This window comes from Pan paniscus, chromosome 4, assembly GCF_029289425.2.
Source record: "Pan paniscus chromosome 4, NHGRI_mPanPan1-v2.0_pri, whole genome shotgun sequence".
NCBI lineage: Eukaryota > Metazoa > Chordata > Mammalia > Primates > Hominidae > Pan > Pan paniscus.
The window spans coordinates 144,757,293-144,784,040 of record NC_073253.2 but is presented as its reverse complement, the minus strand read 5'-3'; the positions used below and the strand labels follow the sequence as shown (position 1 = coordinate 144,784,040).

Below are 26,748 nucleotides of genomic sequence, written 5' to 3'. Positions count from 1 at the left end.
GATTACATGCATGAGCCACCGTACGCAGCTTTCAACTTTTTTTTTGAGACAAAGTCTCACTCTCTTGCCCAGGCCGGAGTGCAGTGGCACAATCTCGGCTCACTGCAATCTCTACCTCCCCAGTTCAAGCGATTCTCGTGCCTCAGCCTCCCAAGTAGCTGGGATTACAGGCATGCACCACCACGCCCGGCTAATTTTTGTGTTTTTAGTAGAGACAGGGTTTCACCATGTTGGCCAGGATGGTCTCGAACTCCTGACCTCAGGTGATTGCCCTTCCTTGGCCTCCCAAAGTGCTAGGATTACAGGTGTGAGCCACCGCACCCGGGCTCAACTTTTAACCGAGCAAGAATATTTTAAAAACCAAAACCATCTACCATCGGCACCTTTTTATAAAAGAGCATTTTAATGACACATATGTGAAAAGACTAAATCTCAGAATGAAATATAATGTGAAATCAGATAAATAAATGAAAGATGTATTGCTTACTTTTCTCACATCCTCATGGCAAACTTTGTTAGCGACTTGCACCTGTCCATACACAGATCTTTGGGAATCACTAATTTAGACCACTTCATGCCCACCCTTACCCTGCCCCCGGCTTCATTGAGCATTTTTATCACAATACCAAAATATCCGTCTAAATGTATACCTCATCCCCTTATGGAGAACTCCTCAAGCTGAGGAATCCATTAAACTTTAGATGTGTGTGAGAAAATTAGCAGAAAAGGAGTGATCTCTGGAAAACTCAAGATGCTTAAACTTGGCTTTTTTTTTTTAAGACCAGAATTGATTAATTAATTAATTTTTTAGATGGAGTGGAGTCTCGCTCTGTCTCCAGGCTGGAGTGCAGTGGCATGATCTCGGCTCGCTGCAACCTCTGCCTCCCAGGTTCAAGCGATTCTCCTGCCTCAGCCTCCCGAGTAGCTGGAGCTACAAGGCACATGCTACCATGCCCAGCTAAGTTTTGTATTTTTAGTAGAGACGGGGTTTCACCATGTTGGCCAGAATGGTCTCGAACTCCCGACCTCAGGTGATCCAGCCGCCTCGGCCTCCCAAAGTGCTGGGATTACAGGTGTGAGCCACCATGCCCGGCTGCATTTTATATCAGAATTTAACAGCAGATTTTAACTTAGTCAAAACATGCTTTAGAGTCACCAAAGGAGAATGATGTCTAACAGTGCTGATTTGGGAGTTGGGCACCCTGGGTGTTGGTTGGGCTTTAAAAACTTCATGCTAAACTTCAGGGGAAGTCTCCTCCCCTCTCTCTTCAGTTGTCTTCCGAGATGAACCCTATTACTAATTACTTGACCACCTTTCAAAGTTGCAGTTAAAATTCTTCACATTTTTCTCCCATTTCTATTTAATTAATTATTATTTTTTGAGACAGGGTCTCTCTGTTGCCCAGGCTGGAGTACAGTGGCGTGATCTAGTCTCACCGCAACCTCCGCCTCCCGGGTTCAAGCGATTCTCAGCCTCCCGAATAGCTGGGGTTACAAGTGTGCGCCATCACACCCGGCTAATTTTTGTATTTTTAGTAGATACGGGGTTTCATCATGTTGGCCAGGCTGGTCTCGAACAACTGACCTCAAGTGATCTGCCCGCCCCGGCCTCCCGAAGTGCTGGGATTACAGGCGTGAGCCACTGCGCCCGGCCCCCATTTCTATTTTAATTAAATTTTATTTAGGATAGGCTTAGCTTAAATTTTTACGACTGAGGTCTGACTTAAGATGATAGCATAAACCATGGAGTTTTCTTTCGTGAACATTATTATTACTAAGCCCAATTTTCCCAGGTCAAATTTTGTAAAACAAAACGTGGTCAAAATTTGATTCTCTGATCGATTTTTAGTAAAAAAGAAAAAAATTACCGTGTAGTTTTAAATGTTGTCAATTAAATTTTGTAATAGTTACCTCTACTCTGTTCAGGTTAATACTGAGGTTTTCAACATGACCAACATACGATTCTTTTTTTTTTTTTTTTTTTGGTGGGGTTGAGGGGACATAACAGTTTTTTCACTCTTGTTAAATTAATTTTCTGTTGATTCCATCTATCCTTAATCTTCATTATGAGCAACATACCAGGTTTTCTTCTGAAGATCATATGTGGTAGTGAGGCAATAATGCAAAGACATAGGATGGCAGGGGGATTCCGGCTTCTTTCTTTCTTCCCCTCCTGTGGAAAGAGGGTCTATAACACTCCGTAGTAGATAAGACAATTCTAATTATGAAGGGTAATTAGCTAGGCTCTGCTACAACCGAGAGCCCTGAGAGATTCCTCGACGCTGGCTGCTTTTCTCTTCCTCTCCACCAGAGGCGACAGCCTCTTTCCAAACAGAAACTGGGTTGGAATAGGCCGGTCCGGGGGAACGGCCAGAAGAAAGATCAAAGGTTAAAAACCGCCTCAAAGAGCACAGGTCAATACCCAACTCCTAAGGAGGCCTTAAGCTTTCATCTGCCACGAAACATGAAGGTGACTCCTCCCAATATCAAGGCCGGGGGGCCACTCAGCCTTCCAGAGACCCAGCGGGTCCGAGGCGAGTAACAGGTAACACCTGCTGAGCCGCCGCCGACCGGAAGTGGAAGAGAGCCCTGGACGGGGGTGAGGACAGGCCGCGGCACGCCTGCGCAGTCAGCAGGAGTTGCAGCGCTCATGCGCAGCTGGGCGGTGACAGGGTGACGCTCGGAGCGTGGGCCGCGACTCTCACAGATCCGGTTCCGCCCTCTCGCTGCCGATCCTTCGGAGCGAGCGCCCGAGATCCCTTTCCCAGAGTGCTCTGCGCCGTGAAGAAGCGGCTCCTGGGGACTGGGGGCATTTTGTGTTGGCTGGAGCTGGAGTAACAAGATGGCGTCGTCCGCGGAGTGACAGGGGTCCCTCTGGGCCGGAGCCGGCGGCAGTGGTGGCAGCGGTATCGCCGCCCTAGCTCACCGCGCCCCTTTTCCAGCCCGCGACGTCGCCGCGCAAGCGAGGCAGCGGCGGCCGCCGAGAAACAAGTGGCCCAGCCTGGTAACCGCCGAGAAGCCCTTCACAAACTGCGGCCTGGCAAAAAGAAACCTGACTGAGCGGCGGTGATCAGGCTCCCCTCTGCTGATTCTGGGCCCCGAACCCCGGTAAAGGCCTCCGTGTTCCGTTTCCTGCCGCCCTCCTCCGTAGCCTTGCCTAGTGTAGGAGCCCCAGAGGCCTCCGTCCTCTTCCCAGAGGTGTCGGGGCTTGGCCCCAGCCTCCATCTTCGTCTCTCAGGATGGCGAGTAGCAGCGGCTCCAAGGCTGAATTCATTGTCGGAGGGAAATATAAACTGGTACGGAAGATCGGGTCTGGCTCCTTCGGGGACATCTATTTGGCGATCAACATCACCAACGGCGAGGTAATCATCTGGGGTGGGGTTCACGATAACGCTGCGCTTTTCCTCATTCCCCCCACCACCACCGCGCACCCCCAAAGTGCTCGGGCCTCTCCTCATCGCACGCACTCGCCAGGGAGTCCAGGGAGCTAGTTTTCCTGGCTTACGAACCTCGCCCGCTGTCTCCCTAAAAGGGTCAAGAACCCGATAGAAAGGTTGGGGGAACTAGTTTCCCAGCTTGTTAAACACGTCCCATAAATGTCCCTTAGTCGAGCTTTTTTTTTTTTTTTTTAACCGTCTTTTAAGGTGGAAACGGCAAAATCCTCTTTCAGTGATTCCCATGTTTTTTTTTTTTTTTATTCTTCTACTGGGCCTCTTGTTCCAATTAGAACAGTTTCCGATCGCCTAGTTCCTTAAAAACCTCTCACTACGTTCAGAGGTTGCCTCTTTTTTCTGGATGAATCATTTTCCTGCACTTTAGAGGACGTACGGATTTCGTCACTACCCCCTGAAGAGGCCTTTGAGGCTGGTTGCCTCGTTTTATAATTACCAAGAGCTTTCTCTTTCCAGCTTTTCACTTCTTCTTGTAGTCGCGACTTGGAGTTTTGCTAATGTCTCCCTACTTTCCTAAGTGACATTGAATCCGTAGGGATGTTGATGCCATCATCCCCTCTTTCCCCTGCAGGAAGTGGCAGTGAAGCTAGAATCTCAGAAGGCCAGGCATCCCCAGTTGCTGTACGAGAGCAAGCTCTATAAGATTCTTCAAGGTGGGGTTGGCATCCCCCACATACGGTAAGAACCCGGTGCATATAGGCGATCCGCTGAGGGAAGCACGGAATGGGGAAGTGGGTAGAGGCAGGTAATGAGACCAGCTGAATCCGGGTCTTGGTGTTTTAGTTACCTGGGTTCCCTATAGCTGGTGGTTTCCTGTAAGTCAGTCATCTCAATTACTGAGTAAATTTCAGTTTGCCAACTTATTTCATTGTATTACACTGCTCCATTTCGCTTCCGTCATTCTCACTCTTCCCGAGGCTTTCATTTGCAGTTATGCGTGCAGGTCATCTTTGATCCCTACGCGGAAGGGTTGGTTGCTGCCTTTTTTACGGCGGCACTTCTGATGTACTTAGGTTTGTCCAGTGAAGTGGATTTGAAGGTGCCGAAGCGACCCGGCAGTGTCAGTTCGAGTTGCTATTGGAGCTGGCTTGGGAAATGGCTGCTCTTTTGTTGTGTTTTTGTTCCAACATGTCTTCCTCCTCCGCTTAGAAAATGGCGGAACGACGTGACTCAACCCCATATTCCTGCCCTTTTCTCAGCTTGAGTTCACAAATTATGCTTCCTTGATTCCTCCTTTAGCAGCCCCGAGTGGATTAAACCTTTGAAAAGCCAAGAATAAAGCTGCAGGAGGCGGTGTGGGGGTTCGAGGAAGGAGATGGCATAGTGACAGTGTTTGTGATCTCTGCAGCAGATGTGACACGAAATTGTTGAATTACACTATGTAAAATCCTTCGTAGTTCTTTTAAAAGTGTTAATTACTCTTTCTTTTCGTGAATGGTCATATTTGGCACGTTTCAGTCGGGACTAAATTTGTATAGGTAGTGGCAAAGGCAGTTTGAGCAGCACCAACTATGTTAAAATTTACTCATATCAGTTGTATTAAAAGAAATCTTAATCACTTAGCCACACTTTGATAAGTAATTTTAACCTGTTGAGTTTGTCAGTAAATCTTCACATCAGAGAAATTGGGGCCTTTGTTGGTGTGGAATATTGGTGAGTGCAAATAGCAGTAACGAGGATAAAAGATGACGAGATAGAAAGACATTGTTCTGTCAAATGGTTAACTTTACTTTGGAGGGTTTTAGAGTAATGTTTTAACTTTTGGGATTAAAGATCCTCTTCATGGAATGGAGACTAAAATATAGTTTAAAGCCCAGCTATTTTCCAGCAATAATCTAAAATAACATTTGCAAAATTATTCAGAATAGGTAAGAATGGCATTTACTGTTTACTGGAGCCTCTTCTTTTTTGAGACGGAGTTTTCGCTCTTGTGGTCCAGGCTGGAGTGCAATGAATGGCACGATCTTGGCTCACTGCAACCTCTGCCTCCCAGGTTCAAGTGATTCTCGTGCCTCAGCCTCCTGAGTAGCTGGGATTACAGGCGCCCGCCACCATGCCTAGCTAATTTTTGTATTTTAGTTTCACCATGTTGGTCAGGCTGGGCTCGAACTCCTGACCTCAGGTGATCTGCCTGCCTCGGCCTCCCAAAGTGCTGGGATTACAGGCATGAGCCACTGTGCCCAGCTTTTTTTTCTTTTGAAACGGAGCCTTACTCTGTTGCCCAGGCTAGAGTGCAGTGGCACAACCTTGGCTAACTGCAGCCTCGGCCTCCCAGGTTCAAGTGATCCTCCTGCCTCAGCCTCCCAAGTAGCTGGAATTGCAGAGCTGCACTACTACGCCTGGCTAATTTTTGTATTTTTAGTAGAGCTGAGGTTTTGCCGTGTTGGCCAGGCTGGTCTCCACCTCCTGACCTCAGGTGATCCACCTGCCTCAGCCTCCCAAAGTGCTGGGATTATAGGCGTGAGCCACCAGGCCCAGCCTGTTAGCCCCTTTTTCTATTCCAGTTTGTATTTTTCATGTCTTGGAATTAAGGACTGGGTTGCATAGTCTTTACATGGAAACAACTCAAATAAAACTGTCCTTAAAAAGAGTTCCAGCCAGGCGTGGTGGCTCAGGTCTGTAATCCAAGCACTTTGGGAGGCCAAGGCAGGCAGGTTACTTTAAGTCAGGAGTTCAACACCAGCCTGGCCAACATGGTGAAACCTCGTCTCTACTAAAAATACAAAAATTAGCTGGGCATGGTGGCACGTGCCTGTAATCCCAGCTACTCGGGAGGCTGAAGCAGGAGAATAGCTTGAACCCGGGAGTTGGAGGTTGCAGTAAGCTGAGATGGCGCCACTGCACTCCAGCCTGGTGACAGAGCGAGACACCATCTCAAAAAAACACAAAAAAAAACAACAAAAAAATAAAGTTCCAATGCTGATTTACAGTTTTAATGGAGAATTGAATGATAAAATGTGCTATTGGTTGTAAATGAGCAAGTAAATCATTTGGAAGAAAGTTGCAAATTTATCTTATGAGGTGAAGATTAAATCTGAGATGATATAGATTTGAAGTTTTTAAATCATTCTTGCCTTTAAAAAAAAAACCTACTATGTGGGAAAATAAGGCCCCTCACCCCTGATTTGCTTTCCATTACTATAGTTTTTCCTAGAATTTCATATAAATGGAATCATACGATATGAGGTCATTTGTGTCTGGCACTTTTCACTTAACATAATGTTTTTGAGATTCATCTATGTTGGGAGATTTTATAAATTTCACAAATCAGGTTAAATTTAATGTATTTGAAATCAGTTTCAAAAAGCATTAAGCATTGTCATTTTCAGTGCTAAACCCAAGTACAGTACATGTCCTTTTATCTGGTAGCTTTTATTTAAGACCTGATACAGACCCATAAGGGCAATGAGTAATGTACTGAATAAGCACATGAATAAATTAACTTCTGAGCAGAATTATAGTAATAGGTGCCTATTATAAGGTGGTGAGTGCAGAGAGAGTTATGGTAGTTATAAGCTGTCTGTGGGTGAGGCTAAACAGATTAACCTGACTTTCAAGTTAAGGCTTCCTGAGAGATGGGATTTCAGGATCTGGCTCTAAGGAAGAAAGCTTGGTGAACTGGTTTGGTAAGGCATCCAAGAATAGAGTGTGGCTTCTGGGTGTAGTCTCTAAAGGAGAACACAGTAATTGGATGAGAGTGTGGAAAGGGTAAATTTGCTTTAGGAGTGGTAGGGTCAGGTACATGGAAACAAAAGTGGTTCATTGGTTTTAAAGTGAAATGTGAAAAAAAAACTGTTTCCACTGAAGCAAAAAGGATAAAGATTTATGTAAACATTCTTTATTTGGGTAGCAGCATCTTCCCATCCCCCTCAGTTTGTTCTCCACTATTTCTGTATCACCTATACATGGTACATACTTAATAAATATTTACTCGGAAAGTATTGAATTAAGTTGACTATTTAGTGTTAGCTAGATAAAAGTTATGTGTTATCTATTGTTTTAGAAGTATTGTCACTAATTTAAAAAATTTAGATTTTGCTGCCTTTATCCTTCATATACAAATTTGTTCAATCCCTTCCCTATGTGTTCTGTTACAAAATTCCCTATAGGATTTACTTTTTTTTTTTTTTTTTTTGACATGGAGCCTCACTCTGTTACCAGGCTGGAGTGCAGTGGTACAGTCTTGGCTCACTGCAGCCTCCACCTCCTGGGTTCAAGCAATTCTCCTGCCTTAGCCTCCTGAGTAGCTGGGACTACAGGCACGTGCCGCCACGCCCAGCTAATTTTTGTATTTTTAATAGAGACGGGGCTTTACCATTTTGACCAGGGTGGTCTCCATCTCTTGACCTCGTGATCTGCTCGCCTCGGCCTCTCAAAGTGCTTGGATTACAGGCATGAGCCACCGCACCCAGCCAGGATTTGCTTTAAGATACTTTGGTATATCTTACAACAGAGACTGAAAATTACCTGGCCTGCGTAGAGGACCTGCTTAATCAGGTCCTTCCTGTGTAATTTGAGAGACCTATTGTTAAGAAGCATAGCATCCTGAGTAAAGAGCAAGGATAAGCCGGGCGCCATGGCTCACGCCTGTAATCCCAGCACTTTGGGAGGCCGAGGTGGGCAGATTGCCTGAGCCCAGGAGTTGGAGACCAGCCTGGGCAGTAGAGACAGGTGAAACCCTGTCTCTACTAAAATACAAAAAAAAAAAAAAAAAAATTAGCCTGGTGTGGTGGCGTGCGCCTGTAGTGCCAGCTACTCAGGAGGCTGAGGCAGGAGAATTGCTTGAACATGGGAGGCGGAGGTTGCAGTGAGCCAAGCTCGTGCCACTGCACTCCAGCCTGGGCGACAGAATGAGGCTCCGTATCAAAAAAAAAAAAAAAAAAAGCAAGGATAAGAGAATGGCATCCATTTTCTTGATATTTTAAGAAATGAAGCTTCCGGTTCTAGGCACTTGGAGAGCCGCGGCTTAAGGTACAGACATGGCCAAGTCCACGAACCACACCACACACAACCAGTCCTGAAAATGGCACAGAAATGGTGGGCTCCAGGTTCCTGAGGAACATGCACTTAGCCAAGAAGCACAAGAAGGGCCTAAAGAAGATGCAGGCCAACAATGCCAAGGCAATGAGTGCACTTGCTGAGGCTAGCAGGGCCCTCGTAAAGCCCAAGGAGGTTAAGCCCAAGATCCCAAAGGGTGTCAGCTGCGAACTCGATTGACTTGCCTACATTGTCCACCCCAAGCTTGGGAAGTGTGCTTGTGTCTGCATTGCCAAGGGGCTCAGACTGTGTGGGCCAAAGGCCAAGGATCAACCAAGGCCCAGGCTGCAGCTCCAGCTTCATTTCCAGCTCAGGCTCCTCCCAAAGGCTCTCAGGCCCCTACAAAGGCTTCGGAGTAGGTATCTCTGTCTGCCAACATGAGGACAGAAGGACTGATGCGACCCCCCTGGGCTGCGGTCTTTATGGGGCTGGGGTCCTCCTGTGCTATTAGTACAAATAAACCTGAGGCAGGGAAAAAAAAAAAAAGAAAGAAAAATCTTGGACCTTGTCAATTAATATGTGAGAGCTCACTTAAAATTACAGTTGACCCTTGAACAGTGCTGGGGTTAGGGGCACTGAACCCCAGCCCACTCCCACTGTGCCCCACAGTCAGGAATCCAAGTGTAACTTTTTTTTTTTTTTTGAGATGGAGTCTTGCTCTGTCACCCAGGCTGGAGTGCAATGGTGTGATCTTGGCTCACTGCAACCTCTGCCTCCCAGGTTCATGGGATTACAGGCGCGCCGCCACACCCAGCTAATTTTTGTATTTTTAGTAGAGACGGGGTTTCACAGTGATGGCCAGGCTAGTCTCAAACTCCTGACCTCGGATGATCCACCCACCTCGGCCTGCCAAAGTGCTGGGATTACAGGCATGGACCACTGCACCTGGCCCCAAGTATAACTTGACTCCCCAAAAGCTTAACTACTACTAGCCTACTGTTCACTGGAAGCTTCACCAATAACATGATTGGTCAATAACTATATATATATATATATATATATATATAAAGCTCTTTACCCTCATCATCCTCACTTTGGGCTGAGGAGGAAGAAGAGGGGTTGATCTTGTTTGGGTAGCAGAGGCAGAAAAAAACCTGTGTACAAGTGGACCTGTGCATTTCAAGCCCCTTTTGTTCAAGGGTCAGCTGTATTGAGTTTCTGTTAAAACCTTTTTTTGTGTGTTCCATTCTAAATTGAATTAGGTTCTCCAAAGGAACAATTTAAAAATTTTATTATTATTTTTATATAGATGGGCTCTTGCTATATTGCCCAGACTGGTCTTGCATTCCTGAGCTCAAGTACTTCTCCTGCCTCAGCCTCCCAAAGCGCTGGGATTATAGGCATCAGCCACCGTGCAACGACCCAAGAAACAATTATGACATACCGAAAAATTCTTTATCTAGATAGGTTTTGGAGGTTTGAGCTGTAGATCTGCCATGTGATATTGACTGGGTCATCTACAGTCAGTCAGTTCCTTAATGTGTGTGAGCCCATCTGTTTCCTCATTTAGAACATAAAAAAAGGATTGTTCTAATGGGAAGGAGAGTGCTGAATAGAAAGATTTAGGGCTGCCTACCCTTCTTTTGCCAGCTAAATACTCATTTCCATTTGCCTTTGCATACTGAGCTTTTGGGTAGGGTTTTGTTTGAACAAGGGTTCCCTACTTAAAAGTGTCACTGGCCTCATTGATCCTAAGGACTTTTAGTCCTGGAATTTTAGGACCTATTTTCAAAGGATAGTAGCTAGAAAAAAAGCATTCCAGCAGTTTGATATTGTGTCTACTACTTGCCTTCCTTTCTTGTTTTTCCTATTTTTCTTTCATCTTTTATTATTTTTATTTTTAGCGGCAGGTTCTTGCTCTGTCACCCAGGCGGAGTGCAGTGGCTATTCAGAAGTATGATAATAGCACACTACAGCCTCAAACTCCTGGACTCAAATGATCCTCCTGCCTCTTAGCCTCCTGAGTAGCTAGGACTGCAGATGAATACCACCTCTCCCAGCTGCCTAGTGTGTTTTAATCACTATTTTTGCCCTCTGTGTCTGAAGGTCAAATGTTTTAGAACGTATTTATAAAGCACTAGTTAATCCTTACTCTTCACTTTTAAAAGCAGCTTAATCTTATCTTTGGCACTGAGCATATATCCTGTGAATAACATAATGGCTGTTATCAGAGAATAAAGATGACGCTGCATTGGATATGTCTTCATTAAGATATATTACAGTGTCCATGCTTAGCTTGGACTAAAAAAAAAAAACCAGAAAAACGTACGTCACAGATCACGAGAAATGTGCTTTTTAACTTGAAGGGAAACTGAATTCATGGTATACTAGAGCTGCTTTATACTGGCTTATGAGATAATGTAATAATGCTAGGTAGCATTTTAAGCTGGACAAAATGTTAGAGATGTATATAGCCCTATTCCTACTAATACAAATTAGACTGTTGAATCTAAGGGGAGTTACTGGAGTGTCCTAACTTCCAGTTCTTCTGAGAATCATTATCACCCTTATGTCAAGGTCAAATCATGCCCTCTCACACACTCCACATCGTTCCATTTGATGCTGGAGAGCCATCCTGTACTTCTTCACTTGTTGGCATTTTGCCTCATAGACAAGCTGAAGAGCTCTTACATAAATATAAGTAACCTATTTGTATTTAATTAGATGCTTACGATTCAGGGTGCTCTTATTCTCCCTTTTGAATCTGTGGATTGCAGGATAAAAACTTGTTGGAAATTATTAATTTGTGGCCAGGCGCAGTGGTTCACACCTGTAATCCCAGCACTTTGGGAGGCCAAGACGGGCGGATCACCTGAGGTCAGGAGTTCGAAACCAGGCTGGCCAACATGGTGAAACCCCATCTCTACTGAAATAAAAAAATTAGCCAAGCATGGTGGTGTGTGCCTGTAGTCCCAGCTACTCGGGAGGCTGAGTCAGGAGAATTGCTTGAGCCCGGGAGGCGGAGGTTGCAGTGAGCTGAGATCATGCCACTGCACTCCAGCCTGGGTGACAGAGCGAGCCTCTGTCTCAAAAAAAAAAAAAAAAAAAAAAAAATATATATATATATATATATATATATATATATATATATATAAATTTGTATCTCATTTTGGAGTAAATGCTTGAACCCATGTAAAGTATGTGGGTTATTCCTTGGCTTTAGTCAGTGGTCCCCAGCCTTTTTGGCACCAGGGACAGGTTTCGTGGAAGACAGTTTTCCACAGACTGGAGCAAGTAGGGGGTGGGGTGGGGGTGGGAATGATTTTGAGATGATTCAAGTGCATTACATTTATTGTGCACTTTATTTCTATTATTATTACATTGTAACATATAATGAAATAATTATACAACTCACCTTGATGTAGAATCAATGGGAGCCCTGGGCTTGCTTTCCTGCAACTACCTGCTTCCATCTGGGGGTCATGGGAGACAGTAACAGATCGTCAGGCATTAGATTCTCATAAGGAATGCACAACCTAGATCCCTCTGGTGTGCAGTTCACAGCAGGGTTTGCGTTCCTATGAGAATCTAATTCTGTTGATCTGACAGGAGGCTGAGCTCAGGTGGTAATGCCAGCTTTGGGGAGTGGCTGTAAATACAGATGAAGCTTCACTTCGCTTCTATACTGGATACCGGTCAGTGGCCCAGGGATCAAGGATCCTTGGCTTTAGTCATTTCTGGACCTAGATCTTTTTTTTTTTTTTTTTTTGAGATGCAGTCTTGCTCTGTTGCCCAGGCTGGGATGCAATGGCGTGATCTTGACTCACTGTAACCTCCACTTCCCAGGTTCAAGTGATTCTCCTGCCTCAGCCTCCTGAGTAGCTAGGACTACAGGCATATACCACCATGCCTGGCTAATTTTTTTTAGTAGAGATGAGGTTTCACCATATTGGCCAGGCTGGTCTCGAACTCCTGACCTCAAGTGATCCACCTGCCTTGGCCTCCCAAAGTGCTGGGATTACAGGTGTGAGCCACCGCACCTGGCTAGATCATTTTGTTTTAAAGTATATTTAAGCTGTACCTAAAATATCATTAAGTCTTGGTTTTCTCATGATCTGTCACTGTTCACCAGGGATTTTTGCTGTCAAGAATGAGTGTCTTCATAACTTTCATCATTTAACTTGGTGTTCAGTGTATGCACACAGGTAAAATGATGCTTTATTGTGTTACTGTTTTTGTTTCTAATTTCAATCTCAGATGGCTCTTAAAATTTTGGTTGACTGGCCGGGTGTGGTAGCTCATGCCACACCTGTAATCCCAGCACTTTGGGAGGCCAAGGCGGGCGGATCACTTGAAATCAGGAGTTTGACACCAGCCTGGCCAACATGGTGAAATCCTGTCTCTACTAAAAATACAAAAATTAGCTGGCCATGGTGGCAGGTGCCTGCAATCCCAGCTACTCGGGAGGCTGAGACAGGAGAATTGCTTGATCCCAGGAGACGGAGGTTGCAGTGAGCTGAGATCACGCCACTGCACTCTGGCCTGGGTGACAGATGGAGACTCCATCTCAAAAAAAAAAAAATTGGTTGACCAGTATTAACATAGCATAAACTAATGCATGTTTTAGTGGGATTTTTATTTTTATTTTTATTTTTTGAGATGCAGTCTTGCTCTGTTACCCAGGCCAGAGTGCAGTGGCGCAATCTTGGCTCACTGCAACCTCCGCCTCCTGGGTTCAAGCGATTCTCCTTGCTCAGCCTCTGGAGTAGCTGGGACTACAGGTGCCCGCCACCATACCTGGCTAATTTTTTTTGTATTTTTGTAGAAATGGGGTTTCACCATATTGGCCAGGCTGGTCTTGGACTCCTGACTTTGTGATCCGCCCATCTCGACCTCCCAAAGTGCTGGGATTACGGGTGTGAGCCACCATACCCTGCCGGATCAGTTTTGACAAATGCATATGTTGGTGTAACCTACATCTCTATTGAGATAAGGACTATTTGATTTTTTCTTTGTATGCACACATTGCTCATCCTTGGTAAGTTCTATTCTGTGACAGTGTTAGTTTTATTTTATTTATTTATTATTTAAGTCTGTCTTTTGGATTACAGCTAAGCCTTATTTTTCTCCCCAGTCCCCAGTTAAGCATTATTTTGATGTTGGTTTTACTATAGATTAATAGTCTGTTTATCACCATGAGGTACATTATAGGATTTATCTGACAAAATTATCAGATGGTGGTTGTGTTGCAGGTGATGGTAGTGAATATGGTATTCGGTGATAATTGAGATCTTTACCTTGCTCTCCTTTGAAGAACTAAAATACTGCCTTTTTCTTGTCGGTGTGAGCAGTGGGGTATGTTATGGCCCTTTAATGGGGATTTTGGAAGTGCTACACAAAACGGTTTAGCTGAAGAGAGTACATTTCGATCCTCAACATAAAGGGAAATGGAAAGAGCATTGTATTATGAGTCAGGGTTCTGCCTGTGATGCCATCTAGATTTGAACCTATTAATAGAATGAATTCTATAATTTGTAAAGTCAGTTCTTACTTGTAAAAGGGTTTTCGAAAGCCCAACAAGGTCTTAAGGGTTTTTTAATGTGTAGTATATATTGATGGAATCAGTAGGACAAAAGATGCCTCTTGTTCTCTGATGTAATGATTTGTTCTAATTTTAAGGTATAATTGCCTTTTATTTATTTGTAATGTTGATAAGTACTTTTGAAATAAGGGAATAATTGGTTGAATTCAGTGTGGCTAAACATTCTTTTTTTCCCTCTGCATGCAACAAAAAGAGTCCAATATTATCCAGGCATTGCATACGGTCTCATTTAATCATTACACCAATCTTGTAAGTTGGTGTTTCTTATAAAGTATGTGAGTCAACGTGGTTAATTTGCCTAAAGTCACACAGCTGATGTGTGATTTGTACAGGTCCTACTGCATCTTTCAGCTCTACCAGTGGTTCTCAAATTTTGCTGCAAATGGAATCAAATGGCAAACTTAAAAAAAAAAAGGCACCTAATCCCTAACTGCAAGTATTTTGATTTAATTAAATTGGGATATGACGTAGGTATCGTGATTTTTAAAAGCTCCCCAGGTGGTTCTGATATGTGACAATTAATAATTGTTATTAATCCCCAAAATATAGTATATTAATAATTAATAACAATAATTTTTGCTTTGTTACTCACCCCCATCAACCCCCATCTTTTCCTAGAATTACAACCTAATAAGGCTATACTCTTTTCTTTCTTTTTTTTTTTTAAGAGTTGGGTTCTTGCTCAGCCGCCTAGGCCTGGAGTATAGTGGCTCAATCATAGCTTACTGCAGCCTTGAACTCCTGGGCTCCAGTGATCCTCCTATCTCAGCCTTCTAAGTAGCTGAGACTACAGGCATACACCACCATACTTGGCTAATTTTTATTTTTATTTTTTAGAAATAGAGTCTCACTGTGTTGCCCAGGCTGTAAGGCTGTGTTCTTAATTTATATATTTCCTCTTAGAATTAATTCAGGAAATCCTGTAATAGGCATCATGATACTGGAAAGTACCAGAAAGTACATATAATCCCATGTAATCAAATGCTTTGATTTCTGGAAAGTGTCTAAAATCGATGTATGCAACCATTTACCTCTTCACATGTTTCAGATGCATTCCTACAATAATGCATTGTAGAAACTCCTTGAAGGAGAGAACTGTCTTACTCATAGAGGTATCTTGTGTTTCTTATTGTGCCAAGTACAATAATGAAATTCTACTTTTATTATATATCTATATACATTTAATTTTTTCTTTTTCTTTTTTTTTTTTTTTTTGAGACGGAGTTTCGCTCTTGTTGCCCAAGCTGGAGTGCAATGGCACAATCTCGGCTCACCGCAACATCCGCCTCCTGGGTTCAAGTGATCCTCCTGCCTCAGCCTCCTGAGTAGCTGGGATTACAGGCATGCGCCATCACACTCGGCTAATTTTGTATTTTTAGTAGAGACGGGGTTTCTCCATGTTGGCCAGGCTGGTCTCAAACTCCTGGTCTCAAGTGATCCAGCTGCCTTGGCCTCCCAAAGTGCTGGGATTACAGATGTGAGCCACTGTGCCCAGCCATTCACTGTTAAGTTGAGTTTGGTTTTGTGTTTGGCTGTTTGCCCTTGATTGAAATTATTACCACCAAGCTGTACTTACAGAAATCCTAGTGTTCCCATTTTTGAACCTCCATAATATTATTTTTTATCCCTCTTAGAGAAGTGAGTGTTGTTAGCTTCTACTCTTCAAAGGAGAGCTCTGATAGTTTGAGACTCTCTTGGTGAATTTAACATACAACACCTTGTACAGTACGTTGAAGAGAACAACCATTTCTTTCATTCAGTTGACATTCACCTGAGAGTACCTACCCTGTGCCAGTCACAGTTTAAGAAACTGGGCAGCCGGGCGCGGTGGCTCATGCCTGTAATCCCAGCACTTTGGGTGGCCGAGGCGGGCGGATCACCTGAGGTCGGGAGTTCGAGACCAGCCTGACCAACATGGAGAAACCCCGTCTCTACTAAAAATACAAAATTAGCTGGGCGTGGTGGCACATGCCTGTAATCCCAGCTACTAGGGAGGCTGAGGCAGGAGAATCGCTTGAACCTGGGAGGCGGAGGTTGCAGTGAGCCAGGATCGTGCCATTGCACTCTAGCCCGGGCAACAAGAGCGAAACTCCGTCTCAAAAGAAAAAAAAAAAAAAAAAAAAAACTGGGCACACTTCATTGAACAGACAATGATTTTGTGAGGCTTGCGTTCTTTTTGAGCATCTGCTGTGAGCCTGGCATGTAATTGTGAATTTGTCTCCTGCTGAAAATTAGGAGGAAAGATGTCTAAATCTCAAACTATGTGAGGACATAAATGTTTACTTAAGAGGGTAGCATATTGAGATGAGCCCCAAACAGTACCCTGAAACATTTAGAGATTGCCTTAGTTAATTGCAACAGTAGGACCCCGTTAAGACTATTCATGTGTATCCTGCTAAGTCAGCATTTTTCCAACCTCAGCTGTGTATAAATAATTACCACTTACAGAGTTTGTAAAAAATTCAGGTTACACTGCTCTACCATCAGATTTTTGTTTGACCAATTCTGGAGTGGGGACCAAGAGTTGTTTTTTGTTTTGTTTTGTTTTGTTTGTTTTTAATGTAATTACCACAAGGAATTTCTGCTAAAGACCAGAGAACCACACTGAGAAATTCTGTGCTGAGGTTTTGGCACTCCATTGTATCAAGCTGTTGAGGGTAGTTAGTGAATTTTGCTGAGTGCTGTGGCTGTTGTAGGAAATGGTATTGTCTTGGTTGTTGGCATTTTATCATTGTTGGTCAACTGTTTTTTGTTTGTTTTTCACTAGAGATGGAGTCTCACTCTGTCGCTCAGGCTGGAGTGCAGTGGCACGATCTCGGCTCACTGCAACCTCTGCCTCCTGGGTTCAAGCGATTCTCCTGCCTCAGCTCCCTGAGTAGCTGGGATTACAGGCGCCCACCACTGCACCCGGCTAATTTTTGTATTTTTAGTAGAGATGGGGTTTCACCATGTTGGCCAGGCTGGTCTCAAACTCCTGACCTCAAGTGATCCACCTGCCTCAGCCTCCCAAAGTACTGGGATTACAGGTGTGAGCCACTGCACCTGGCCAGGCGACTGCTTTTTGTAATAAGAATAATAATCCCTTATTTATGTAATGCTTTGTAATTTATCAAGTGCTTTTACATAAACTCTCATAATTACCACAACACCTTTTGATAAATAAATAGGGTTATATTAAGAATCTTTGACCAGTGAGCAGAAATCACTTACACAGAGTCACAGAGCAAGAAAATAACAAGCCAGGACTAGAACCTATGTTTCTGGCTGCTGGTCCAGTATTCTTGGTACTATGTTACATATACTGTCAACTTAGCCAGCTTCCCATTCTTAAACCTAACTGCAGATTTACTGGACTACTTTTTAATGGTCTGGTCACTGAAGGACTTACTTTTATGAATATTACTTAGTGCTGTATTATTCAGAGTTGCACAGACTTGATAGCTATTCATGTATTTGAATAGCCATCTTTTCTTTCTTTGAGGTTGTATCATTCCTTTCTGGTAGCTTGTGTTGCTTCTTCCATTTTCCTTTTCCCCTTTGCTGTATGTTTGCAGCCCAGGCATTGTGTCCTTTCTTCTGTATTTGCTACGTAAAACAAACATTATATCAAACTTTGGAATGTTCATTGTTTTCTTTTTGTATTCATTTTCTCCACTAATGAAGATAATTTAATTTTGCCTTTTTGTATCGTTTTCGTCTACAGTTTCTTATCTAGAATACTTAGCTCTATCCATTTAAAGAGGATTTTCTAAGCAAATTAATTAATGCAAAGTAGGGGGAAGTGTTCCCTTCATCCAGTTATTTGTTCTCTTAGTATCTTCATACAGAAACACTATCTGTAATACAAGTGCTAACTTATAGTGCAAAAATTACCCTAAAGAAAACCATTTGAGGCTGGGCACCGTGGCTCACTCCTGTAATCCTAGCACTTTGGGAGGTCGAGGTGGGTGAATCACCTGAGGTTGGTTGTTCCAGACCAGCCTGACCAACATGGAGAAACCCCATATCTACTAAAAATACAAAATTAGTCAGGCGTGGTGGCGCGTGCCTGTGATACCAGCTACTCAGGAGGCTGAGGCAGGAGAATCACTTGAACCTAGAAGGCAGAGATTGTGGTGAGCCGAGATCACGCCATTGTATTCCAGCCTGGGCAACGAGAGCAAAACTCTGTCTCAAAAAAAGAAAGAAAGCCATTTGGTGGCTGGGTGTGGTAGCTCACCCCTGTAATCTCAGCACGTTGGGAGGCTGAGGCGGGTGGATCACTTGAGGTCAGGAGTTCGAGACCAGTCCCCCCAACATGGCAAAACCCTGTCTCTACTCAAAACACACAGAAAAATTAGCTGAGTGTGGCAGCATGTGCCTGTAATCCCAGCTACTCAGGAGGCTGAGGCAGGAGAATCGCTTGAATCTGGGAGGCAGAGGTTGCAGTGAGCCGAGATTGTGCCAGTGCATTCCAGTCTGGGCAACAGAGACTCCCTTTCAAAACAAAAACAAAGAAACAAACAAAAAGAAAGCCATTTGGTCTCTTAATAGTGTATTAGGAGATATTTTATAGGAGTGTGTTTGATTTCTTTTTTTCTTTCTGAAACTTTTTAATGTACCTGTTATCCCTTTTTAAGGAGTAGAGGTAAGTCACTTGAGCCTTAAGAATTTGAGGTTTGAATTAGGGAGTTAGGAAGGGGGCCCAATTTTAGTATTTTACAAGTATGGTGGGTGGTAATGGCTTTGGACATGTTGAAATTAAGGTGAATGGCATATTGTGTTTTACTCTTGTGTAGTAAAGTTAGCAGCAAATACAGAACTGAGCCTAGGCCAGGGAACTGGGATTGGGGTTAGATCTAAGCAAGATCAGCATGTAAGTGATAGTGGAGAAAGTAAATTGAGAGGTGAGGACTCATCCCCTTGGTGGAAATTCAGAATTAATAAAGCAGGAGGAGAGTCAGGATAATGGGCTGTTGAATAAAGAAAGTAAGTTTTTAGGAAGAGGTAATGTGTATCCAAGAAGTAGGAAAGAAATGAGACTTAAAGCGTTTGGGGTTTGGCTGTGTTAGAGCTCAGTACCCAACAGGTGCTCAGTAAAGTAACTTGACTCAATGATTGGGTCTGAGGATAATCCGAAGAGGGAGTTAAGTATATAGAATTGAAAGGATAAGCAGAGGCCATATTTAGGAATTTTTTGATATATGAAACTCTTGCTTTTTTAGTAGGTAAGGGGCTTTTTTTTTTTTTGGGGGGGGGGAGACAAGGTCTCAGTGTCACCCAGGATGGAGTACAGTGGCTAGCCTCAACAGCCGAGGCTCAAGTGATCCTCTTGCCTCAGCTTCCTGGGGAGTACAGGCGCATGCCACCACGCCTGGCTAATTTTTTATTTTTTATAGAGAGACCAGGGTCTTTGTTGGCCTAGGCTAATCTCGAACCACCTGAGCTCAAGTGATCCTCCCACCTTGACCTCCCAAAGTGTTGGGATTACAGGTGTGAGCTATCGCATGGCTCCTTTAGTTTTTATAACAGAGAAATGACACAGTAAAACCATAGAGGGGTAACTGGAACTAGGAGAATATTTAAGAAGCTAATACAATAATCCAGGCATCTTTCAAAATTTAGCCCAGGTGCTAACATTTTTAGGAAGCCTTTTTTTTTTTTTTTGAGACAGAGTCTCGCTCTGTCGCCAGGCTGGAGTGCAATGGCGCCATCTCAGCTCACTGCAACCCCCGCCTCCCGGGTTCAAGCAATTCTTCTGCCTCAGCCTCCCGAGAGTAGCTGGGACTACAGGTGTGCGCCACCACGCCCAGCTAATTTTTGTGTTTTTAGTAGAGACGGGGTTTCACCATGTTGGCTAGGATGGTCTCGATCTCTCTTGACCTTGTGATTCGCCTGCCTTGGCCTCCCAAGGTGCTGGGATTACAGGTGTGAGCCACCGCGCCTGGCCAGAAGCCTTCTTTTTTATCTTCTAAGTAAATTGCTTATTCCTGTATTTTGTATTTATGGTTGCCTTTATATTACACTTGTCATTTACCAGTTCTTCATCAGCTTTATTGATATAATTTACCCACATAAAGGTTAACCTATTTAAGCTGTACAGTTTGTTTCTTAGTATATGTACAAAGTTGTACAACCATTACCATAATTCAAATTTAGAATATTTTCCTCATGCCAAAAATAAATCTTGAACCCATTGTCAGTCACTCCATTTCCCGTCAGCCCTAGGCAACTACTAATCTGCTTTTATATATTTGCCTATTAGAAAACATTTGATCAAGCTTTTGTAATTTGTGTTATGAAGTCTATAAGTACATTTTCCACTTCCCAATGAAAAAGTGTATTTTAACATTTGTATCTCCCTGGACCTTCCAGTTCTCCACATGCTGTCCCTCAATACCACCACTATCAATGTTGGAGCAGTGATGACAAGAGCTGACAAAAGTTAGGTCATTTGTGATTTTTTTTTTTTTTGCAACTACGTCCCCGCTCAATTATTTGTGATCTTTGAAATAATACTTTGGGTATTACGGGGAAAATAACTATGTTACTGGGAACCAAGAAAAAATGAGAGTAAGATGCAAATATAAACCAGGTTTTCAAAAAATTACCTGAAGAAGAAAATAAGGTGATCTTACACACTATACCAACCTATGCTGTCACTTAGTTTCTTGTGAGCACCAGACTTCAGCCTGGTGCCAATCCACCCCTTAACCTGGCTCTCTTCCATCTGTCCTTTGAGAATCAACCTTACTTCCTCAGAGAAACTTTCCCTGATGCCTCCCTTAAAAAAAAAGATCAGATCCCCATAATTTGTGCCCCCACAATAGCACTCTTCTCTCCTTCATCATGGTGTTTATCACCCTTCCCCACTATAAGCCACGAAAGCAGCAATTATTTTGTTTTGTCTTGTTAGCTACTCTAAATATTGAATAGATAAATGAATAGTAACTTTGATAATGAACAGTGGTAAAGTTTTTTTTGTTTGTTTTTATAATTTTTGGAGTTAAGGAACATCTACATATCTTTGAAGGCAAAGGGCAAGGAACAAAGGTGGAGAATATGAAAATGTACGATAATTCAAGGATCTTGGGGGTAATGTTGTAAGCAAAGGATTAGTAGTAACAAGGCAGCAAGAAGAGGGAAAACAAATCATCTTAGTTGACTACGTTATTGCTGAGCAAAACATACATGATTTTCAAATATTAGATCTTATTCTACAGGCTATTTATCTCAAAAGTTGGTTTGGAACAGGGGCTCTTAACCTGGTTCATAACCATATCCACCCCCCATGAGATCTATGTATTTAGACAGGTAAGGAAAATTACATTTTTATTTTCATGAGCTTCTCACTCAAATCTAGTATTTCGTTTTGATTTTAAGTGTAAGTAGGAAACCTCATGAGTTTTAGCAGAACCTTTGACTTTGTCACCAATAGAAATCACTGATTTTTGTGGGGGGTAGATGGAGTTTTGCTCTTATCGCCAGGCTGGAGTGCAATGGCGTGATCTTGGCTCACTGCATCTCCTGCCTCCCAGGTTCAAGTGATTCTCCTTAGCCTCCTGAGTAGCTGGGATTACAGGCGCCCAACGCCACGCCCGGCTGATATTTGCATATTTAGTAGAGATGGGGTTTCACCATGTTGGCCAGAGTGGTCTCAAACTCCTGACCTCAGGTGATCCATCTGCCTCGACCTCCCAAAGTGCTAGAATTGCAGGTGTGAGCCACTGCACCCAGCTAGAAATCGCAGATTTTTTTTTTTTTTTAGACTAAGTCTCACTCTGTGGCCCAGGCTGGAGTGCAACGGTATGATCTCAGCATGAGCCACTCTGCCCGGCTGAAATCACAGATATTTTATATCACATTATTGTTGCAGGTATCTTAAAATATAGTTTACACTCATTACTACATCAAAATTATAGCATTTATTAGACCTGCTCCTATATTTAATGCATTAATAAGGAGAGTGTAGGGCTGGGCACTGTGGCTCACACCAGTAATCCCAACATTTTAGGAGGCCAAGGCAGGCAGATCACATGAGGCCAGGAGTTCGAAATCAGCCTGGCCAACATGGTGAAACCCTGTCTCTACTAAAAATACAAAAATCAGCCAGGAGTGGTCGCATATGCCTGTAATCCCAACAGGTGGATGAGGCATGAGAATCTCTTGAACCCGGGAGGCAGAGACTGTAGTGAACCAAGATCACACCATTGCACTCCAGCCTGGGCGACACAGTGAGATCCTGTCTCAAAAAATAATAATAATAAGGAGAGTATGTATATTACTATATACCAAATTCCTTTTTTTTTTTTTCGAGATGGAGTCTTGCTGTCACCCAGGCTTGAGTGCAGTGGCATAAGCTCGGCTCACTGCAACGTCTGCCTCCTGAGTAGCTGGGATTACAGGCCCCCACCACCATGTGCGGCTAATTTTTTTTTATTTTTATTTTTTGTATTTTTAGTAGAGACAGGGTTTTGCCATGTTGGCTAGGCTGGTCTCGAACTCCTGACCTCAAGTGATCCACCCACCTCAGCCTCCCAAAGTGCTGGGATTACAGGCTTGAGCCACTGCACCTGGCTCAAAATTGATTTTTTTTCTTTTTCTTTTCTTTCTTTCTTTTTTTTTTGAGACAGAGTTTTGTTCTTGTTGCCCAGGCAGGAGTGCAATAGCGTGATCTCGGCTCACTGCAACCTCCGCCTCCCGGGTTCAAGCGATTCTCCTGCCTCAGCCTTCCAAGTAGCTGGATTACAGGCATGTTAATTTTGTATTTTTATTAGAGATGGGATTTCTCCATGTTGGTCAGGCTGGTCTCGAATTCCCGACCTCAGGTGATCCGCCCTCCTTGGCCTCCCAAAGTGCTGGGATTACAGGCATGAGCCACTGTGCCTGGCCCCAAAATTGATTGTTTAGAAGTAATTTTATGCTAGTTCAATTTCGCTATAATTGATTTTCTTTATAATGCCTTGTATTTTATGCATTTAAAACATTCTGAGAAGAGATGTATGGGGAGAAGAGGTATCTGGTTTTGAGAATACATCTGTGTATAATGAATGGCAAATAGCTGTTAAGAATGGCATATACAAATATGAATGTATAGGAAAATTGAAAGGATTTTAGAGAAGGGAACAGAGTAGCTGAAACTTTTTTTTTTTGTTTATGTGTTCTTTTTTTTTTTTTTTTTTTTTTGAGACAGAGTCTCGCTTTGTCATCCAGGCTGAAGTGCAATGGCGAGATCTCAGCTCATGGCAACCTCTGCTGCCTGGGTTCAAGCAATTCTCCTGTCTCAGCCTCCTGAGTAGGTGGGACTATAGGCGCCCACCACCATGCCCAGCTAATTTTTGTATTTTTAGTAGAGACGGGGTTTCACCATATTGGTCAGACTGGTCTCGAACTCCTGACCTCATGATCCGCCCGCCTCGGCTTCCCAAAGTGCTGGGATTACAGGCGTGAGCCACCGCGCCTGGCCTGAGTAGCTGGAACTGTTAGCAGTAGTATCCTAAAGAGACAATTTGAGCTAGTTCTTACGGTTCAGCAAGATCTTGCTAGGCCAAATTCCTTTTCTGCTCCCATTAAAAAGGAGCATAAAGGTTGGATAATGATGGGCTGGCAAGAGACTAAGTTTGAGAGACAGTATCTTCAGGATATCTTGTAGGTGCTATTAAAATTGGATATATTATAGCACTGATTCAGTGTTGATACTTTTTAGTTGTTCACTGAAGACTCTGACATTAATAACCGAAAGATTGGCAAACGACTTTTTAACTTTTATAATTATTTGGCTTATTTGAACTAGGGATAAATAGATGCTTCCTCATGTCTTCACTTGGAGTGCAGGGAGTGTTTTTGCATTTCTTGTTTTGTTTTCCTTATCTGCCAAATCAAGCACTCCCTACACTGTTACAGCTTCTAATATGAGTTTTCATTATTTTACTCAGCAAATGTTTTGAGCATCTCTTGTGTATGCTGGGAATACAGATTGTGAACAAGACAAATATAATGATTGCCCCTAATTAAGCTAATAGTCTGAAGGGGAAGATCTACATTAAATTTTTTTTTTACTGTTATTTTGTCCTAGTCATGGTGATGGAACTAACATATATTTGGGTAAAGTGCATATTACAATAATTACACTGATTTATTCTGGAATATTCTGGGTCTCATAGTAATACTTAAATATTTTTATATGAAAAATATGTATTTTTTTTTCTCAAATACTCCCATTTTCATGAAGAGATTTTTCAGAAAAAAGCAAACCCCTAGCTTGAAATCTCCGGCTATAGTATAACACTTCCTAATTGGTAACCATGTCATTGTCATTCCTTCCCCTGGTCCTCCATTTCCATATTGTATACTGATGCCAAGGCTAATAATTACCGATTTTAATTATGTCTCAGCCACAAACTGTAGTAATAGTTCACCCAATTATTTACAGCATGTAAAGCTCATAAGCCTTGCACTGAAGAACCTATACTGCAGCTTCAATCTATCTGCCACCTTGACTCTTCCCTTTATGACAGCCCATGCCCCAAAATGGTTTGCCCCTGCCTGGTAAGCCCTTTTCTGCCTTACTTATCAAAACACTGTTCATCCTTCAGGATCTGACTGGTAGCAGACTATTTTCCTAATACCTCTTTAGACAGATTTAGTTCTCATTGATCTTTTGTGTGAATCGTGTTAGCATTTTTTGTCAGCCTCATTGACTTTTGCATGTATTGTCTTACATTTGTGCTTTTTGTGTATGTCTTAATTTTTAAATTGGATTTAATTTGGATATGCGTTTAGAGGAAAGGACATAAGAGCAGAGAGATAGACCTTGCCTTCTCTTGGCATTATCTTCAGACCTTAGATACTTTTTTTATGCTGTAAGTAAGTAATGATGGTTGTGTAAATTATGAACTCATTCTTCAGCCTAGTTTTAGGTAACACTGAAGTCTAAAGGTATAGATTTGAAACAAATGGAAAATGAGATCCCCGAACATTTTATCTTTTTAAAATTATTATTTTCACTTTCCCCATTAAATTACTTGATTTTTTTTAATGTTTCGTAACTTAGGAAGAATAAGGTCCAAATCATCTGGAATACTTTTTTTAGTCTCATAATTACCTGAGTACCTGCAATATGCACATCACTTTACCACTGTACACTTAGTAGCAACACGTCTTGTACTTAAAAATGTCTAAAGGTAAGACCTGTGCTAGTTTGAAGGCCTAGAAAGTAAATGAGTGAGGTTTTTGTGTTGGTGTTTCAGACTATAAACTTAAATGGCCTCAGAGAATCGGGTTAGTGCTTGTTCATGACTCAGGTTCTGTGAAAAAGCTATTCAAATAAAAATAAAGCTGTAAGCTCTATCCTACCAGGTACAGAGACAAACACCAAAGTTACAGTAGATGAGTATTGTCAAGGGGTTAAGACTGTGGACACAAGCAATAGTTAATGGCTTTGGGAATTCTAGGAAATAGGAGACCAATGTGGGATAGGTGACATTAGGAAGATTTCTTTGGCATCTGGGTTTTAAGGTTGGGATTGAAGGTAGAGAAAAGCTCTCAGAATAGACGTGGGAAGCATGGAGGTGAAGGTAGAAACTAAGAATAAGTAAGATTGGAATAAGCAGAAGACCATTTCTGGTTCTGAATCTGTGTGTGATAATGTCTGAATGAGTTAGTCCAGATGGAAAAGCACAGATGGAGGGTGTGACGTTCTAGCTTTAGAGAATTAAGCTATATATTCCTTGAGACCAAAGGAAGTGTGAAAGATGTAAACACCTGTCTCTTAGGTTTAAGGAGTTATAGTACCAGTCCATAGAAAAGAAAGTCCTAGCTGTTTTAGAACTGCATGGTTGCTCCACAAGGTAAAATGCCTTTGAGACGCTTATTTTTTTTTAGCTATTTTCAAGGAAGTATTTAATCCTCCTGACTTTTAGAATAGTGAATATGTCTTGTGTTCATAAATTTAAGCAAGGATGAAGAATGCCCAATAATGTGTGTGTGTTTTAAGTGTGCTTCTCAATTCATCTAATTCTTCCCAGTTTCTAACTATTAAGGGAGTTAGAGGCTTACATGCAGGTGATTTTGTTAGAGGCTTACTTTGCAGATGATTTCTTTATGAAATCATGTTAATTGCATGAAAATATAAAGTCTGAATTTGTGCCTTTTACATTTCAGGTTTGTGTTTGGGCTTAGATGGATGGTTATAACATTTGCTTGTTTTTTGTAGTTTTACATCTGAGCCATCAGTGGAAACCTGTCTAGAGCTGAGACTTGGTCTTATAAATAAGAGTTGATTTATGCCTTCCCTTTTGCCTATTTGACTTTTTGTGCCTTCTTACTTCCTTAGCTCTTTCTGGATTTGGTGTTCTTGTTTTCTTAAAAGCCTAGGTAAATTATATTTATATTAAACAAGTGTTGAACATTTGTAATGGTAGGTTCGTGACAGCTCTCTAGTCCAGATTTGCCTATCACATAAAAAGGAAGAGGGAAAATAACAAAAGAAAATAAAATGAGGAAAAGGGAAAGGAGAACACAGCTTATTTGCTTTATCACTTACCTTTTAATACTGTTATTTTTGTATTACCCAAAGCATCACTGTGAGCTTCTTTCAAGTAAATGTTTCAGCGAATGTGAAAGGTGCTGAATTCCCATAGGGAGAATAAAGAGTGGAAGAGGGAAAATAACAGCAGCTTTAGTATGCTGTTTTAAGCAATAAGGACAAAACTGGCTCTTCTGGCCGGGTGTGGTGGC

At 42.5% G+C, this 26,748-nt stretch overlaps 2 protein-coding genes across 7 annotated transcripts in view; one reads left to right on the top strand and one right to left on the bottom strand.

Annotated features, from left to right (window-relative positions):
- Nucleotides 1-3,440, bottom strand: part of ARHGEF37 (Rho guanine nucleotide exchange factor 37) — an 84,121-nt gene extending 80,681 nt beyond the window's left edge. Inside the window, exon 1 of the mRNA XM_055112777.2 lies at nucleotides 2,080-3,440. Within this exon, the coding sequence (XP_054968752.1) occupies nucleotides 2,080-2,101 (22 nt within the window). The 5' untranslated portion in view covers nucleotides 2,102-3,440. The remainder of the gene's footprint in view (nucleotides 1-2,079) is intronic.
- Nucleotides 2,704-26,748, top strand: part of CSNK1A1 (casein kinase 1 alpha 1) — a 57,129-nt gene continuing 33,084 nt past the window's right edge. For 3 of the 6 annotated variants that reach the window (XR_010112237.1, XM_008954458.5, XM_003829041.5), the window contains exons 1-2: nucleotides 3,229-3,362; nucleotides 4,024-4,130. Coding sequence is in view for 4 of the 6 variants with exons in the window: in XM_008954458.5 (XP_008952706.1) it covers nucleotides 3,240-3,362; nucleotides 4,024-4,130 (230 nt within the window). In the remaining 2 variants the exon portion in view is untranslated. Of the gene's footprint in view, nucleotides 3,363-4,023; nucleotides 4,131-26,748 lie in introns of all 6 variants that reach the window. The other 3 variants (XR_010112238.1, XM_003829039.6, XM_003829040.6) reach the window with 3 other exon arrangements.